This window comes from Aulonocara stuartgranti (genome assembly GCF_965226115.1).
Source record: "Aulonocara stuartgranti genome assembly, chromosome: 18".
Classification (NCBI taxonomy): Eukaryota; Metazoa; Chordata; class Actinopteri; order Cichliformes; family Cichlidae; genus Aulonocara; species Aulonocara stuartgranti.
Window position 1 is genome coordinate 2441594 of NC_138954.1, and position 17135 is coordinate 2458728.

The 17135-nt window shown below is 39.8% G+C and overlaps 2 protein-coding genes across 4 annotated transcripts in view; one reads left to right on the forward strand and one right to left on the reverse strand.

Annotated features, from left to right (window-relative positions):
* LOC309693974 (immunoglobulin lambda-1 light chain-like) overlaps nucleotides 1-17135 on the reverse strand; it is a 255987-nt gene that overhangs the window by 145463 nt on the left and 93389 nt on the right. The window lies entirely within an intron of this gene.
* On the forward strand, nucleotides 851-12210 carry LOC309693742 (NLR family CARD domain-containing protein 3-like). 3 transcript variants are annotated; one of them, XM_082513249.1, is made up of 11 exons: nucleotides 851-935; nucleotides 1905-2034; nucleotides 4644-4698; nucleotides 4888-5119; nucleotides 5252-7055; nucleotides 7421-7588; nucleotides 7677-7844; nucleotides 7940-7986; nucleotides 8090-11188; nucleotides 11321-11395; nucleotides 11749-12210. In XM_082513249.1, the coding sequence occupies exons 2-9, from the start codon at nucleotides 1907-1909 to the stop codon at nucleotides 8635-8637; spliced, it is 3150 nt and encodes a 1049-aa protein (XP_082369375.1). In that variant the 5' UTR covers nucleotides 851-935; nucleotides 1905-1906; the 3' UTR covers nucleotides 8638-11188; nucleotides 11321-11395; nucleotides 11749-12210. The 3 variants fall into 3 exon arrangements, with proteins under 3 accessions (XP_082369375.1, XP_082369374.1, XP_082369376.1); XM_082513248.1 differs by having other exon boundaries at nucleotides 11321-12210; XM_082513250.1 differs by lacking the exon at nucleotides 851-935 and having other exon boundaries at nucleotides 1905-1979; nucleotides 11321-12210.

Sequence of the window (17135 nt, forward strand, 5' to 3'; positions counted from 1 at the left end):
AAGTTAACATAATGGAAGGATCCTCAAATGAACATCTTCAATAAACAACTGTAATGCAGTATCAATACTGTGAGAAATATTATTAGATGAAATAATGCTGTAAAGAATGTTATTAATGCAGTTATAATGATGCAGATTATATGGCAGCAATAAAAGAATTTCTGTATCTCCACAGTATGGTCAAGACAACTTACTGAAGTTTAAACAAAGCATCAGAATATTGAAAAAGGTAATTAAGTGACTTTGAATGTGGCACAGGGGTTGGAACCAGTCAATACAGACCAGAATCCTTAAGGTTTCTAGGACTTTGTTAATTCTATGCCACAAAAAATGAAGGCAAAAGGGTGCCCAACCTAGTACTCACAAAATGTTACGAATGAAACAACTGCTGAGTATATATTTAAATTGCGTAAATATACTCCTATGTAGACAGCTACATAGGTGCCTTTCTAGGTCCCAGAAAGGCAGATTTGTCTCAAAATATTAGATGACGTATATATTAGATCATGGTTATTGACTATTGTTATGTGTATCACTTTAATGTTGCAGCTGTGGGGTGATTTTGTTTTTGGATGGCTCGATCTTTTGCAAAAAAAGAAGTATATAAATATTGGAAGCAACTTGCATCCAAATTATAGAAGTGCAGAAGCAACAAATAGCATAACACAAGCATAATTAAATAAACTGCTTTAAAACTGTACGTCAGCCAATGCACTACATTCCTACTGGTCTAATTCATGCTCTCATCCAATGGTGCGTAATTCAGTCCAGGCCAGCCTTTTGGGTAAGTGCCACCACATGCCTCACTTCTTGACACGCCCTAGTATGCTACTGTTTACTCAGTAAACGCCAACACTTGAGGAACGCCCATTTAAAAAAAAAAAAAAAAAAAAAAGAACCTGAAAAAAAGCAAATGACAGCCACATAAAGAGCAGGTAAAGGCAATTTTTTATTCCTGCTTGACAATGTGAACAGAGAAGCTGAATAAACTGGTTAATGTTGCTGCATTGGTTGTGAAGATTAGGTGATTTTCCAAACGCATGCAGGGACAAAGTTTATGTTTTTCCGTTTCAACTTCTTTTCGAGCGTTTGTATTCAATTCAGTTCGGCTTCACGTACTAGCAGTTTCACAGTCGATTTGCCCTTTTTAGCTGAGCTACTGTTGTTTGAAAATTTCATTTGAAGTAGTTTCACAACTAACAGTTAGGTCATATATGATGTCATCATTGTTACCGATGGATTCGTTTGTAAGCAGCATTTTGTTTCTGTAACTGTTTGTGACTTCCAGGAATAGGTTTCGGCAAGAGTTACAGGAAATCAACCGCACCCACTCTCTCGCTCTCACACACACGCACAAAGTGAGAGCGTCCTGCCTGTCAGGGCCGGTGTTAATGTAGTGCTTAAAATAGCCTCTTGTTTATGTCAAAGCACATTCACTTTGCTTCTTGTTTAGTTGAACTTTTCAGCTAATTTAGACAAAGGTAACTTTATATAAATGTCGAAAAATGTAGAAGTCTGGGCATTTCAGTAGTTTCCTTTCATCCTTTCATTCTTCTTCCACCCTACTGCAAGCGTGACGCATATTCCTTTGCTGCCCCTTGCATGATTTTTGCTGTTCAGCCAGATAAGCAAATCTCAGGAAATACTTACTAAACTCCTGTGATTTAATTTTTCACATTTAAAAAGACAAGCTGATTGAAGGCATTTTTTTTTAGTGCAAGCTGATAGTATTTGTGTGTGTGTGTGATATTTGGACTCAGATATGTGTGACAATTTTAAATGTTTAGACTTCTCTGTATTATATTCATATGTGGTTATCACTGCTTTATGGAGAAAGTAAAATGTATTGTATTCTAAATGTTGACAGCTTTGCAAAGGATCATTTTATCTCTGTAAATTTATAGGTATGGAAGCTACTAAAGAGACTGAAGATTCTCCCAGTGGGACAGAGCTGGAGGACTCATCCTGCATATCCATGGGTAGCGACAGATCCATGAAGAATCGTACAAATTTTACAAAAGAAAAAATGGACAGGTGTATTTCATTCTTTAAATTGTGCTTGCATTTATTGCACAAGTTATATTTAATTGTATACTCTGTGATGTGTTGGTGCAGCATTGGTGCAACCAATCTGCTGCTGTGAAGAGAGAGCAGAACATAAATGCTAAGTTTTACTGGTTAATCTGTATTCTGGCCCTTAGATTTGGTCAAGAGTAGGGCTGCAACCAACAATTTTTTTTTAATTGACTAATCTTCAAAATTTTTCCTCAGTTAGTCGTTTAGTCAACAATTATTTCAATACCTCTCATCTCCGCTTCTTGTGGTCAAACCGCATGTTCCAGGCTCCAGCAACTCACCTGCTCAATTCTGCCCACCTGTCAATATCACCCTCTTGTTTCGTCCTGCAGCAAATTAGAATAATTACCCAGGAAACATATGAATATGAAAATAATCAAATGTATTTTTAACATTACTCAATAGGACCATAAAAATAAAAATGAAATAAATACGATTATTAAATAATGTAAATTAATGTGCTAGTAGTATTTAAACAAAAAAAAAAATGTGCGAAAAAACCTTGTTCATTAGGTTAAAAAAAAAGCTTCAAATGAAAATAAAAAAGTTTTATTTTTCATTCCAAAATAAAAGTTTAGAGATAATTCAGTTTATGAATTCACAGTTGGAGTGGACATGCTCTGAGTGTGGCTTATCTTTGAGATGAGGTTCCCAGCTGCTGATAATTATGCTGAAGGTGCTCTCTGTCATGACTTCACCCATTTGAGAGGTCCATAAGCATCTTTTCAGGACAAACTCATCTATACACCTGTGCTTAATACAAGTAAAACAGAAAAGACCATTACTAATCACAAATGTGGTTGTTTCTCTGTTGGTGTAGTGTTCAATGCAGATTAAATAGTTTAACTCATATACATATCTATATCTATATATCTATATACGCCAGGTGAGTGGAGTGAGCAAAAACTGTAACTATGAAGACTGTCGAGAAGTCCAGTGACCAGATAACACTGGGGCGGCAGCGTCTGGTAAACTGATAGTGTGGTTAGCTGGCAAAGAGAAGTTGAGAGCGCTGGCCTTACAAGTCAACAGCTTAATTACCCACTGGTGAGAGCAATGAACAGGAACACGGTGGCTCCTCCCAGAGGTGGAACTGCCGGCTCTGTGGACAAACACTGGCATTCACCCAGACCATGACAGAATTTGTTTCCCCTGCATCAGAAGCGTGCACTGGGCTGTCCAAATGACAGACAAACAGTATCCCACATTTTTAGTTCACAAACACTTCTTACAATCACTTATTACTCCTGAAATTTTGGAAGTTTTATCCGTTTTATACAGTAAAGTTACAGGACGATACAAATGATTATCAGGCAAAATGCTTTGAAGTAATCTCGTCCAATAACACATGAGGACAACAAGTGTATTTTCTGTTAATGTCACTACACTGATCTTAAAAACCGTTTGTTTTTTGATCGTAAAACATCACTCCTTCCAAATACAGTTGATTGGAATGGAGGCAGTGTCAACTGGATCCACCCTCTCTGCCCAGTGCGTGCTCCCAATGCAGGAGAAACAAATTCTTTAGGATTTAGCTACCTTGGCACAACACCAGCGTTTTAAATGCTCCTGCAGTAGTGCTGTCACGGAAGAAAGCTCCACTTTGAACAGTCTACATTCAACTTGGTTTTCTGTGAAATGCTTTCACATTTTTGAAATCTCCATTTGCATTCTCTTTTGTCCTTCTGTTTATGGTACGTTCTTCTTTGTTAGTACTGAGTGCAGTCTTGGCACACGATATAGGCGATACTCCCCCCGTTGCTTCCTGTAGTGAATTGTGGTACCAAAAACACATTTACGTAGTATTAGTATATGACAGATTGAAAATAAAATTCTTCGTTGACAAATTTTTATAGACGACATCATTGATTATGTTCGTTATCGTTGCAGCCCTAGTCACAAGCTCCATGTAGTGACTGAAACAATGAGGTTGTGAATACAAGCAGCAGAAATTAGTTTCCTTCCAAGGGTGGCTGGGCTCTTCCTTAGAGATGGTGTTTGTAGCCTGGCCTTTTGAAAGGGACTCAGAGTATAGCTGCTGCTTCTCCACATCGAAAGGAGCCAGTTGAGGTCATTCAGGCATTTGACTAGTATGCCTCCTGGACACCTCCCAGGTGCTCTCAGCTGGTTTGGGAACAATTCAGTGTCTCCCAAGATGAGCTGGAGGAGGAGGCTGGGGTGAGGGAAGTCTGGAATCGATGATTTGAATCTGTGTCAGTCTTGTAACTGTAAAAGATATTCAATAGAACCTTAATGGAGATTTCCCCCCCCCCATTCATGTCATGGTAATTATTTAGTTATAGATAATAACCAATGTATTTGTGCAGAATGTTGGTTCCATGTGAAATACACTAGTGGTACAGGAGATTCTTTAAGTTTTGCCACTAGGAAGTCAAACTTTCCACTTAATGATACCTCATAACTGAAAAACTCTTAAGATGACAGAGCAGTTTATAGTTGGTGTCTATTTTCTGTGATAATAATTGAAAATTCAGCATCACAATAACAATTACTTGGTTTTATTGAGCTGAAATTTTTTTTATAACTTTATCAATATTCATTTTAAGGGACCGGCATGATTTTCCAGAGACAAAGGAGCTGGATGGAGATGTCATATTTAAGGTCTGCTGAAAAAAAATCTATATTCCCTTAATAACAGCTTTTGAAAAAAAAAAGTTTTTTTAAGATCACGCCTCTCATAGATATGCTGGGATATGCTTTTGTGTAAAAAAACAATAATAATAATAATCATAATAATCATATATATATAACAAAAAAAGGGGATTTAAAAAAAAAGTTTTTCTATTGCAGCTGGTGGAAACCCATGGCATGGAGATTTTTATGAGTGAAATTGGAAGGTATAAAAAGATGCTCTTTCCACATCTGTCACGCTATTCTACTGAAAGGGAAAAGCCAGATGAAGACCATCCGTCTACTGAAAATACAAAGCAAGACACGAGTGCCAGTGAAGGGGTTTTGAGGATTACATTACACGTCTTAAATGAAATTGGCCAAAAGGAGCTTGCTAACAAACTGGAGAAATGTAAGGACAAAACGTGCAAATAGTACAGATTTAGTTTTATGGTTTGTTTTTGTGATCTCTTATTGAAAAAATATATCTTTGATGTTTTTTAATAAGCTGTTTGCGTTCTTCTTTTTTTCTCTTTACAACCAGATATTTATGGCGAGCTTGATGTCTGCCAGCGCAAACTCAGACAAAAACTGAAAAGGTTTGAATACATTTATGAGGGAACAGTACGGCATAGGGACCAGACTCTTCTCAGCAAGGTGTACACTGAGCTCTACATCACAGAAGGACTCAGTGAAACTGTTAACAATGAACATGAGGTCAGGCAGATTGAGGCTGCATCGAGGAGATCAATGACAAAAGATAAGCAAATCAAATGCGAAGACATATTTAATTCTCTTTGTGGATCCCGTAGATTCATCAGAACTGTGCTCACTACAGGCATTGCTGGTATTGGAAAAACTATCTCTGTGCAGAAGTTTAATCTTGAATGGGCAGAAGGAAGAGTTAACCAGGATATTCAGCTCCTTATTAATTTACCATTTCGGGAGCTGAATCTGATGAAGGAGAGAAGATGCACTCTAACAGAACTTCTTCACAATTTTCTCACAGAGGCAAAAGAGTCAGGAATTTCAGATTTTAGCAAATATAAGCTTGTGCTGATATTTGATGGGCTGGATGAGTGCCGGCTTCCTCTTGACTTCAACAACAATGAGCCTCGTTCTTGTGTCTCAGAGCAAGTTCCAGTAGATGTGCTTCTCACAAATCTGTTCAAGGGGAACCTGCTGCCCTCTGCGCACATCTGGATTACCACCAGACCCGCAGCTGCACGTCGCATTCCAGTTAACTGTGTTGATCGCGTGACAGAGATACGAGGATTTAATGATCCACAAAAGGAAGAATACTTCAGGAAAAAAATCTCTGATCAAAACATGGCCAGTAGAGTCATTTCACATGTTCAGTCAACCAGGAGCCTTCATATCATGTGCCATATTCCAGTCTTCAGCTGGATATCTGCCACTGTCCTGCAGAAGATTTTAGAAGAAAAAAGCCACGAGAGCAGAGGAGAAATGCCCAACACATTGACAAAAATGTACACACATTTTCTTGTGCACAACTCATTGATCAAATGTCAGAAGTATTCACTCAGTGGAGAGGTTTGCGAAACCCAATCACAGGTCAAAATGAATGAAGAGAATATCTTGAAGCTTGGAAAACTAGCCTTTGAGCAGCTACTGAAGGGAAACATAATCTTCTATGAGAATGAAATCAGCGAGTACGAAATAAATGTCAGCGACACTGCAGTATATTCAGGAGTATTCACAGAGATCTCAAAGAATGATTTTGGAATTCATCTAAAGAGATCATATTGCTTTGTGCACCTCAGCATTCAGGAGTATTTTGCTGCAGTGTATGTTTTCCACACCTTCATTTGCTCTAACCTAAACTTGTTGGAACCAGAAGGATCCCTCACTGTCCGAGAGGCTTCTACTGAAGTAACTGGCCTTCTCCAAAGTGCAGTGGATAAGGCCTTGCAAAGTGAGAATGGTCAGCTTGATCTTTTTCTCCGCTTCCTTCTTGGCCTCTCACAGGAATCAGATCAGTTGAAGAGTATTCTTGCCACCATGAGGAGTACTTTACCAAGTAATGACGAAGTTATTGAGTACATCAAGGAGAAAATCAGTCAAACTCTTTCCCCAGAAAGATGCATCAATCTCTTCCACTGCCTCAGTGAGCTTAATGACCAGTCTCTTGTAGAGGAGATCCAGAAGTGTCTGAGTTCTGGTAGTTTGTCAGAGATCACACTTTCACCTTCACTTTGGTCTGCTCTGGTTTTTGTGTTGCTGACATCCAAGGATGAGTTGAATGAGTTTGATCTGAGAAAATATTCCAGATCTGAGGAGGGTCTCCAGCAGCTGTTACCGGTGATTAAGGAATCCAAAATAGCTTTGTGAGTAAATTACAACAATACTCTGTAATGTTCATATGACATACAATATTATTTTTAAATGTGACAATTATTATGATGCTAAAAACACAGCTGAAACAAACACACCAGATCAAATTCACTCTCTTCTTCATAGCTAAATAATTAAAAAAATAACACCGTATGTTACTTACTGTAAATTAAGCTTAATATGCTTTACTCAGATTGACAATATGTGGAATCACAGACACTGGCCCTGACTTAATATTTATTTAACAATTTTTTAATACAGTGCTTTAACTTGGCATAATCTACTATTTTATATTGTACGGCAGCCTCTTAACCCTGCAAAATATACTAGCATGTGGTTATTTTTTCTGTTTTTTAAGGCTTAAAGAATGCAACCTTACTGAGAAATGCTGTGAGATGCTTTCCAAAGTTCTATTTAGTTCGTGTCTAAAGGAGCTGGACTTGAGTGATAATGACCTGCAAGACAAAGGAGTGAAACTTCTCCTTGATGGACTGGGAAATACTGCATGCCAGCTGGAAAAACTTAGGTTTGTGAAAATATCCTGGTGCAGGATATTTATGCCACACAAATAGCTAAAAGAAACTAACTCTATATGCTTTAAATTTAAATTTCAGTTTGGCATTCTGTGGAATCACTGACTCGGGCTGTGACTCTTTGGCTAAAGCTCTGACCTCCAGCCTCAAACACTTGAAGGAGCTGGACTTGAGTTACAATCATCCTGGGGAGTTGGGAATGAAGCACCTCTCCTCCATAGAGAACGACCCTGATCACCTCACTATCAGGTATAGTTGAGTTAAATTACACTTACAGTTAAATAAAAGTTATTTTTTTCATGTACTCTAGATTAGCAGAAAATAACATCTTTGATTTTACCTAGGATAAGTGACAGTGGGGAGTGTTACTTAAAATCAGCTCTGAAGAAATGTGAGACTTTTTGTTATTATTTTTAAACAAACATACCAGTGACATTTCAAGTTTTAATACTGGATGGGGGCACAAAAAACAAAACTGAAATCTTTTTTTTCAGATGCACAAGAGCTGACTGTGAATATGAATACAGCACATTCAGAACTATCTTTTTCTGAAGACAAGAAGAAAATGAAACGATTGGAAGAAAGTCAGAAATACCCTGACAACCCAGAGAGATTTGAAGACTGGGGACAAGTGCTTTGTAATGAGGGTCTCCGTGATCGGTGCTACTGGGAAATAGAGTGGTCTGGGGAATGGATGGGTATAGGAGTTGCATATAAAGGAATCAGCAGGAAAGGTAAAGGAAATGAACCAGTCCTTGGCTACAATGATCAGTCCTGGAGTCTACGCTACTGCAAAGGCAAATATACCGTGTGGCACAATAAGAATGATGATGCACCCATATCTGTTCCCTATTTCAACTCCAAGAGGGTTGGAGTGTTCTTAGACTGGACAGCTGGCACGCTGACCTTCTATGCAGTGTCTTCACAGACCATGATTCACCTGCACACTTTCCACACTGAATTCACTGAGCCATTGTATCCAGGCTTCAGACTGGGAGAGCCACGTGCTACATTAATTTTACGCCAGCCAGAATATCTTTAAATGGTGATAGCCCCTGCAGACAACAGTTTGTAGAGTACAGTTTTACAGTATTGACAATTATGTGAACGCTGTAAAACAAATGAAGGGATTTCAGAAGACCTTGTATGTAAGTGATTTCAACAAGTTTTTTTTTGGCGTTTTTTTAATCAAGTTCTAGTTTTGTAGCAAGTGGATATCAAAGCTGTGAAAAGCTGTCTGTCTTTAAGCCTGAATTGAATCAGCAGAAGCGGACGGAAGGATGTATTTTTTCCTATAACTAACAATTTCAAGGAAATTGGTAATAAATTACATATTTTAAATCTTAATATCTATTTTCTGTAATGAGTTTTTTTTATGTTAAAGTGTTTGTATTATGTTTTTTATGCTTTTGTGATGAGGGATGGGATATGGATCAATAGGTGACAGTATTGAGAAAATATACTAGAAGCTTGTGAAATCAAGCTGTAATAAATAATCATCAGAACGATCCCATTGCAAACCAAAAGTGTGGGCATTGGATTTATTTTCACATTTTAAAAATACAGATAAACGTAGATGTCGAAAGCAAGAAGGTACTAGGTTCACATGCACCATCTGCCTGGGCTCTTTCTTTGTGGAGTTTGCATGCTATCAGAATGTTTCCATGTCCAGTCCAAAGACATGCAGTTAGTGGGCTTGGCTTAATTGGTTATCTGAATGGGCGTGATTGCAAGTGGATATCAGCGTGGGAAAAAAAAAAACCCACACAGCAACTCACTCATATTAACAATGATTAATTGGAAAAATATATTTTGTCCTCAGTCATAAAATGTTTTGTGGCACTGATTCTTCCCATGGGTCAAATGTAATGTTAACTTCAGTTACGTTATATTGATCAGCCACAACAGTAAAACCACTGACAGATTTTAAATTAAATGTGTCCCTTGCACTCAAAGAACTGTTCAGGAACAATTAAAAGATTACAGCAAAGAACCAAAGGCCCTGACTCAACCTCCTTCCTATTCCAATCTGAGTATCAGTGGGATGACCCTGAACATGCCTGATCCATGGAAGTCCCACTCAGCAACCCACAGGACCAAAGGATCCAGTACCCCAGTGCCTAATGCTACACAGTGATCGGCAGGTGATTTTCATGCTGTGGCTGTTCAATGTATGTACTGTACATCTCAAACATTTAAACTACAGTTACGGTGCTTATGGGGAACAAACACATATTTATACATAAGAATTAAGAAACAGCATATCGTATTTTTTTTCCTTTTTTATATCACGAGGATAGAAAAAATGTCCGGCGCAATGTTTATGGATATGTGGAGGAGCCAACAAAAAGTATGATTGGCTAAAACTGGTTGATGCATATCAAACAGTTGAAATGAAAAAAAAAAAGTTTTTTTTAATTTTTGTGCAAAGCTAGGTGAACCTTGTGCTATATTGACATAATGATAAAATAATATTAAAATATGGAAACGCAAACTCTAGTCTATTTTTTTAATCGAATTATACTAAAATCTGAAAAAAAGAAGGAAAATAAAAAATATATCTCTATTTTCTGTTGCCTACATTGCAGAGGGTGACTTTGCTTCTAAACAGGAAAATGAGTGGGAAAGGCTAAAGTGTGTGTAACCCAAAGGACCAGACAGGACGCAGAAACTCGTGTTGGGCTTTTGTTTATTTGTTCGTAATGTCATTGTTTGCTTTAGCACTTTTCGGTGCTCACTGCTCCAGAAACTGTCTTCCTCTCCAGCCTGGCCGCCACTGAAAGGGAAGGGATGATTATATGATGCTTGCTATGCTCCGAAAACAAGCCTTCCCAGTCGCCACACCCTGAACACTCTGTTTGACTCCTCCCTTGCAACCGAGCCACCAACCACACTCCGCCACACACCCCCAGCAGGAAATCAGCCACAGTCATCTGAACCCCCATCCTATGGACCACTATGAACTTAAAAGCCTGGAGGGCCAGAAACCACCATATGATCCGGCCATTAGTGAGCACATAACGAAATAACTGAAATGAATTTAATTTGACTTTAAAACCATGCTGAGTGTTCCTCATGTGAGCCATGATGACATGAGGTGATGACTGTGTTTGATATGAAGCTGAATCCAGTGTATGTAGTGAACTTTGTGCTGATGAGTAGTTTAGTGATCAGAGTCCATGTAGTTTCCAGGATCAGACTGAATGCAGTGCAGTGCTGGAAGCTGCTGCTGACTGTGTGAATGTGTGTCTGTGCTGCTTGTTGCTGCTGTCAAACTTCAGATGAGCAGGTAGTGAAGCCCGTGGTGAGCGTGTACCCAGCAGCATCCAGAGCCCACCTGGAGGGGAACAGCTCCCTGCTGTGTGTGGCCTCAGCCATGTTTCCTCCTCTGGTCCAGTTCTCCTGGAAAAGACAGAAGAAGAACGGCGGAGAAGCGGAGGAGCTGCCCCCTGCTGAGGGAGAGCAGCTGGAGCTCAGAGAGGCGGGACGCACCATTGCCATCAGGATGGTTGATGGGAGCCATTCTGACACATATAAATACAGCTGCTGGGTGAAGCACGAGGGGGGCACAGTGGAGGCCCGAACACAACAAGGTAATGAAGGCTTGGTGACTGTGTTCAGCAGTGATTCAGCTTCATGTGGAGATGCTGTCAAAGAGAGCAGAGCAGCAGAGGACTGACATTTCTCACTGCAGCTCCAAACATTTGACTCCTTTTCTGTTTCAGAGCTTCCAGCTCCAGCAGCCTCCTGTCCTCCAGAGAGAGAGCCAGCAGACCTGCCAGCTCTGCAGCCAGCTGACTGTAAGATCACCTGCTGCCTCTCTGCATGGACAGCTCCAATGTCCAATGAGGCAGCTGGAACAAGTTTAGGCTCTTAAAGTTGCACTAATTGATCAAATCTTCATCCAACAAGCTCTGATAAAGCCACTGTACACTAGCTGCTCAGCACCAAACAGCAGACAGACCATAATATGTCAGAGATCAGTTTGTTAGCTGCTTGTGGAGTTCTTCTGCCCCCAAGTGGACACAAACACTACATCAATTCATCCACTTGAAGAAGAAGCTGTGACTGTTTCTATTTGGACTTTTTCTCCTTGATCTGAGAGGAATAACCCGACTGTCTGTCTGTCTCTTTGTGTCTGTCTGTCCTTCAGTGTCCTTCCAGTCTCAGTGCAGGGTGAAGCTGCTCTGCCTGCTGTACACAGTGCTGATAGTGAAGAGTCTGGTGTACTGCTGTGGACTCTCTCTGCTGATGATGCTCACAAACAAGGGAGCGTCCACCAACTGCACACATGCTGACTGACTGTTTCCTGCTCGCCTTTTCTCACCATCACATCTCATCAATTCATCTCATTCATCACTTTGATCACAAATGTTAGTTATGATGTGTTGTGCTTATTTTGCCTTTTTCTTCAACAGTTAGAAGATCGTCTGAAATAAATACATCTTTACATGTATTGTTGCTCTGAGTTAGAATTCTTTTTGTGCTTATTGTGACTTTTATTGTAGTAACAAAAACCATCAGGAATATTTTTATCACAAGTTTTCACTTTGATTTTCAAATGTCAAACAGTGTAGTTGTGTTTGTGTGAACAATAAAGATTTGAAGATGAAGAGTTTGATTCTACTTTCATTGTGTGATCAACAACAACCCGTGTGAGTGAAGCACAAACTGACTGTATCCAAACTTGCTCTCCTGCAGCAGACGGGCTGTGTGGGTTTCTGCTCTGCAGCCTCCACACCGTTAGCTGTGGCTTTCACTTTAATAACACAATGACAGTTACAAGCAGGAACTCTGCTTCAAGAATGATTCCAGGAAGGATCTGTGTTCTTCACCTGTGAGAGAAACAGCTCAAATCCTCAACTCACAGCTGACAAATGAACTTTAATGGAATCAAAGGAGAGACCATGAAGCCCCTGCAGTCTGCTCAGCTCCCATTTTATTACCTGAGCTGAGTTTTTCATTCTGGATATCACACACGTAAGAACAGATCAAGTCTGAACAGCAAATGTTGGAGAATCATTTTGAAGTCTTGCTAAATGTCGTTATTATTACAAAAACTACTGAATGATTCAGAAAATCCTTTCCAACAAGCAGAAATATGCAAACAAAGTAGAAACAAGGCAACATGAGTCATTCAGATGCAGATAACATATTCTCCTTATTGTGAAGAACACAGTCATGAAATCTTTCTGTGTGTCATTCATTGAGTTGAAGTGCCTAATAGAAGAGGAAGAGCAGCAATAATCAATGATAGCTGAGACATTGAGAACATGGCTGTATGCCTGCTATCATAACAGCAAACAAAGCACACAAACAGCAAACACACAATAATGTGCTCGCAGCTTGTTGTGTGTTGTGTCATTTTTGACATTTCATGAAGTCACAAAAATGTGTGCGACTCATTAAAGGAGTGTGTACGTGTCAGTCAGTGCTCTGTATTCATGTGTTCACCTCATTAAAGTCACTCAGACACTTTTCTCCTCCAAACTTACAGCACAGCTTCATATTTCACTGACTGATTCTTTCATTACATCCATTAAGGGTCACACAGTGAAATTAGTGCAAACTTACAAATGTGTTGCAACAATTTTGGCCTCCAAACTGAACTTTGAGACAAACAGTGAAGCTGTGAGCAAAAAGAGGCTCCAGTGTGTGTCATGGTGGAGGAAACTGTTGTATTCCCACATTCAAAACATGCTGATCTTATTGGATTTGTCCCTCAAAGTCTTTTTCCTCCTTTTTCTCTTCATCCAAATGTTCTAGCAGGCTGACTGTGAGTCCCTGTTGAACCTGTACAGCAGAAAGTAACAGCAGTCAGCGGCCTCCACTTGACTTCATGACTTCAACGCCTCGCACAGTCACTTTCACTTTCTTCCTTCTGTCTTTTAGTCCTAAAATGTAGAACAACACCAGATCCAAATATTTGTGTCCTTCACTCACATCTTCAAATGATCCCTTCCATATCAGAGATGATACAAAGGCAACATTTGTCTTATTTCTCTTTCAGGAATCAAAAAGTACTTTTGTACTGTTGTGTAAATGTGTGTGTAAAGGTGGATGACTGCCTGCTGCAGATGAAATCTAACCATGGCTACAAATAAATGAAGCTGACGTGAAACACAGCCCTGTTTTTATTACTGTTTATAGATATTAGAATTGATGATCATCATTTTAATGATTCTTAAAACCGTCGTCGATAAAACAGAACAATTAAAAATGAGATGCTGTGAATATTATTTATTCATTTTGATTCACAAAGATAAACATATTTTAAACACACAATCGAACCACATGTAAGTAAGTAAAACTTTATTTATAGAGCACCTTTCAAGATAAAAATCTCAAAGTGCTTCACAGAAGCTAAAACCTTAAAAACAAAAAAAAGAAAAAAGAATTTGACTATAAATTATGTTTCATGAGATTTTATTCTTTTAAAGTCCTTTGTTTATAATTTATGAACTTTAAAATGATTTTTACAGAATATTATTTTTTATGTTTGTATTTTTCTTTATAGTTTCGTTATATTTAGTGTTTTCATCACAGCTGTTAAACCACAGATAACAGTGTGTGTTACTAAATTCACAGCAACATGAATGTTTCTGAGTGTTTGTGCATCATGTGACCCAGATTTTTGGATCTGCTGTCAGATTGAAATGAAGACGATGAAACCACAGCAGCTTCAGCTGAGCTGTCAATCAGCAGCAGCAGTCTTATCTGTGGGCCGCAGGGGCTGATGGGAGCTTTGAGGACCTGTTAGAAACCACGTGGCCCTCGTCTGATCTCACAGCTCGTCCTTGTTTGGCCTCAGCTGCATCAGAGCGCCACTTCTCCCCAGGTTCACCAGAGGAAACACCACTGCACAAAATGCTTTTCCTCCCAGCTGCTGCTCTGTGCTGTCTGTGTTCAGGTGAGTGTTTCCAGCCAATCAGGAGCCAACAAAGTCAACCTGTAACAAACACTGTCACACTAACCTTCATCTATCTGTCTGTGTCTCTACAGCACTGGTTACCATGGCAGCAGAACAGCTGATTCAGGACGATTTAACATTGACCAGGAGAGTTGGACAAAGTGTCTCCTTCAGCTGTGGAGGGATTAATAAGTGTGATTATGACTGGATATACTGGTACCAGAAGAAAGAAAATGAAACTTTCAAAGTGATACTTGATATTGATAAAACAAATGGTTTCATAGACAAAACATATGATCATCCTCAGAAAGATGATTTTTCAGCTGAGAATAAACAGAACAGCTGTGAGTTGAAGATAGAGAAAGTTAAACGCGATCATTCAGCCACCTACTACTGTAACTGTTGGAAGAGAGCTCCCCACAGTGAGAAATGATCCCTGCAGCCTGAACAAAAACCAACAGATGAACAGATGTCAAACAGTGTCTGTGACAGGAAGAGAGCAGTAAACCACAGCCCAGCTTCACATGTTTCACCTCCATCTCAGAGTCACAAACATACTGAGCTCAGGGACCATTTTTATTTACTGCTGTCAGAAATTCAATTCGATTTATTTCTGTTTAAACAGATTTTTCATCCTGTTTTAAGACAGAAACAAGAGGAACAGATGACATCAAACTTCCAAATGTAAACAAATGTATCCTCAGTCCCACAAAAACATTTATTCAAAGTGAAAGAAAAACAGATTGTGTCAAACTGAGTCAAAGTCCATCCCTCATTCACAGTGTTAATGTTCTCTTCATGAAAACTCTTCCAGCAGCACTTGTTGTTTAACACCTTTCAGTACATTTAACCAGACACTTGGACTGATGTCAGGTCAGGATCTTGTCCTTCTAGCAGCGGCTCATTAGGACGCTGATTTTGTTGGACAGGTTTCCATCAGTTTCCTGTGGATGTTTATAGAGGATGAATTAGTCACGGTGCCTCATCTTTCTGTCACCATCTTTTCTCTCCTATCTAAACAAAATGATTTTGTATCTGAGTATGTTGAATCCAGAATCACAGGATAAGATTTCTGTTCATTTTTCCCGACGAATCACATTTGAACAGCATGCAAGCAATAGTCTGTCAGGAGAGCAAAAGAGTTCATCTGCTGAAAATGCATTGCATCATCAAATATAATCTAGACATGTGCTTTCATAGACAACGAGCAATTGCAGGAAGTTGATTTCTTGCCCAGATATCTGCTGGATAAACCAGAAGCCCAGAAAACTTGTGCGTTGTATCCAGAATCTAAGTCAGCAGACTAATCGATGGGTTCCCAGATTGTCCAAACACAGCAGGTCATGGCTGCCCTGACCTGGTTGTGCCAGAGGTTTGTTCTCTTTTTACGCATTTTAGCCAATAAAGGCAGAAATATTGGAATTTATTAGTAGTATTATTGGAATTATTAGAAATTGAAATAGTCATGAACTGGTGTAGAAACAGCTTTTAGGGTGGATCACCCCCGGGTCTGTTGCTATGGATTACTATCTCACAGGTCGATCAGTAAACTCTGTCTGATCTGTTTCTTGATTTTTGATCTTCACTTTCCGTGTCCTAAATTTTGTCCTGCCAAGCTAAAGCTGAATTATTACATTTCATATCAAATATAAAATTAGGATTCAGCTACAGTTGAATGGGCATTTCTATATTTATATAAATATATAAATAATTCCCTTCTCGGGTCCTCTACCAGAGGCCTGGGAGCTTGTGGGTCCTGCGCAGTATCTTACCTGTTCCTAGGACTGCGCTCTTCTGGACAGAGATCTCCTATTTTGTTGTTGGGATCTGCTCAAGCCACTCACATAGTTTGGGAGTCACCACACTTAGTGCTCCGATTACCACTGTATCCTGTACACTATGCTGGCCAATTGGTTATGGCGTTCCATGTATGCCTTGCCTGCTAGCATCTTGCACCCTGCTGTTATGTGCTGGATTGTCTCTGGGGCATCTTTACACAGCCTGCACCTGGGGTCTTGCCAGGTGTGATAGACCCCAGCCTCTATGGATCCTATGCTCAGAGCTTGTTCCTGTGCTGCCATGATTAGTGCCTCTGTGCTGTCTTTCAGTGCAGCCACTGGTAGGGTTTCTGGATGTCAGCCACCTCCTCTATCTGCTCCTATATCTCCTCTATCTGATACACACCGTGCAGGGGCCTGTCCTCCTGTGATGGTTCCTCCTTCTCCTCCTCTTTCTTTGATTTCTGCTGCCTTAGGTATTCACTGAGCTTGTGGTCACTTCCTGATGTATTCGTGGATGTTCGTTGCCACATCCTGAACTTTGGTGCTGACACTCACCAGTCCCCGGCCTCCTTCCTTCTGCTTAACATACAGTCCCAAGGTGCTGGACTTCGGGTCAAACCTTCCATGCATGGTCAGGAGCTTCTTTGTCTTGATTAGGGATGGGTATCGTTTAGGTTTTATCCGATACCAGTACCAAACCGGTACTTTTGAAACCGGTTTGGTACTGTGTGTGTGTGTGTGTGTGTGTGTGTGTGTGTGTGTGTGTGTGTGTGTGTGTGTGTTAACAAAATTAACTAACAGTTAAACAACACCTTGGTGGCAGAGCCCCTGGGGTGGACGAGGTCCGCC

Coding starts and splice junctions, on each gene's coding strand:
- LOC309693742 (XM_082513248.1), top strand. CDS start 1,907: ATGGAAGCTACTAAAGAGACTGAAGATTCTCCCAGTGGGACAGAGCTG. Junction 2,035..4,643: donor ACAAAAGAAAAAATGGACAG/GTGTATTTCATT, acceptor ATTCATTTTAAG/GGACCGGCATGATTTTCCAG. Junction 7,589..7,676: donor TGCCAGCTGGAAAAACTTAG/GTTTGTGAAAAT, acceptor TTTAAATTTCAG/TTTGGCATTCTGTGGAATCA.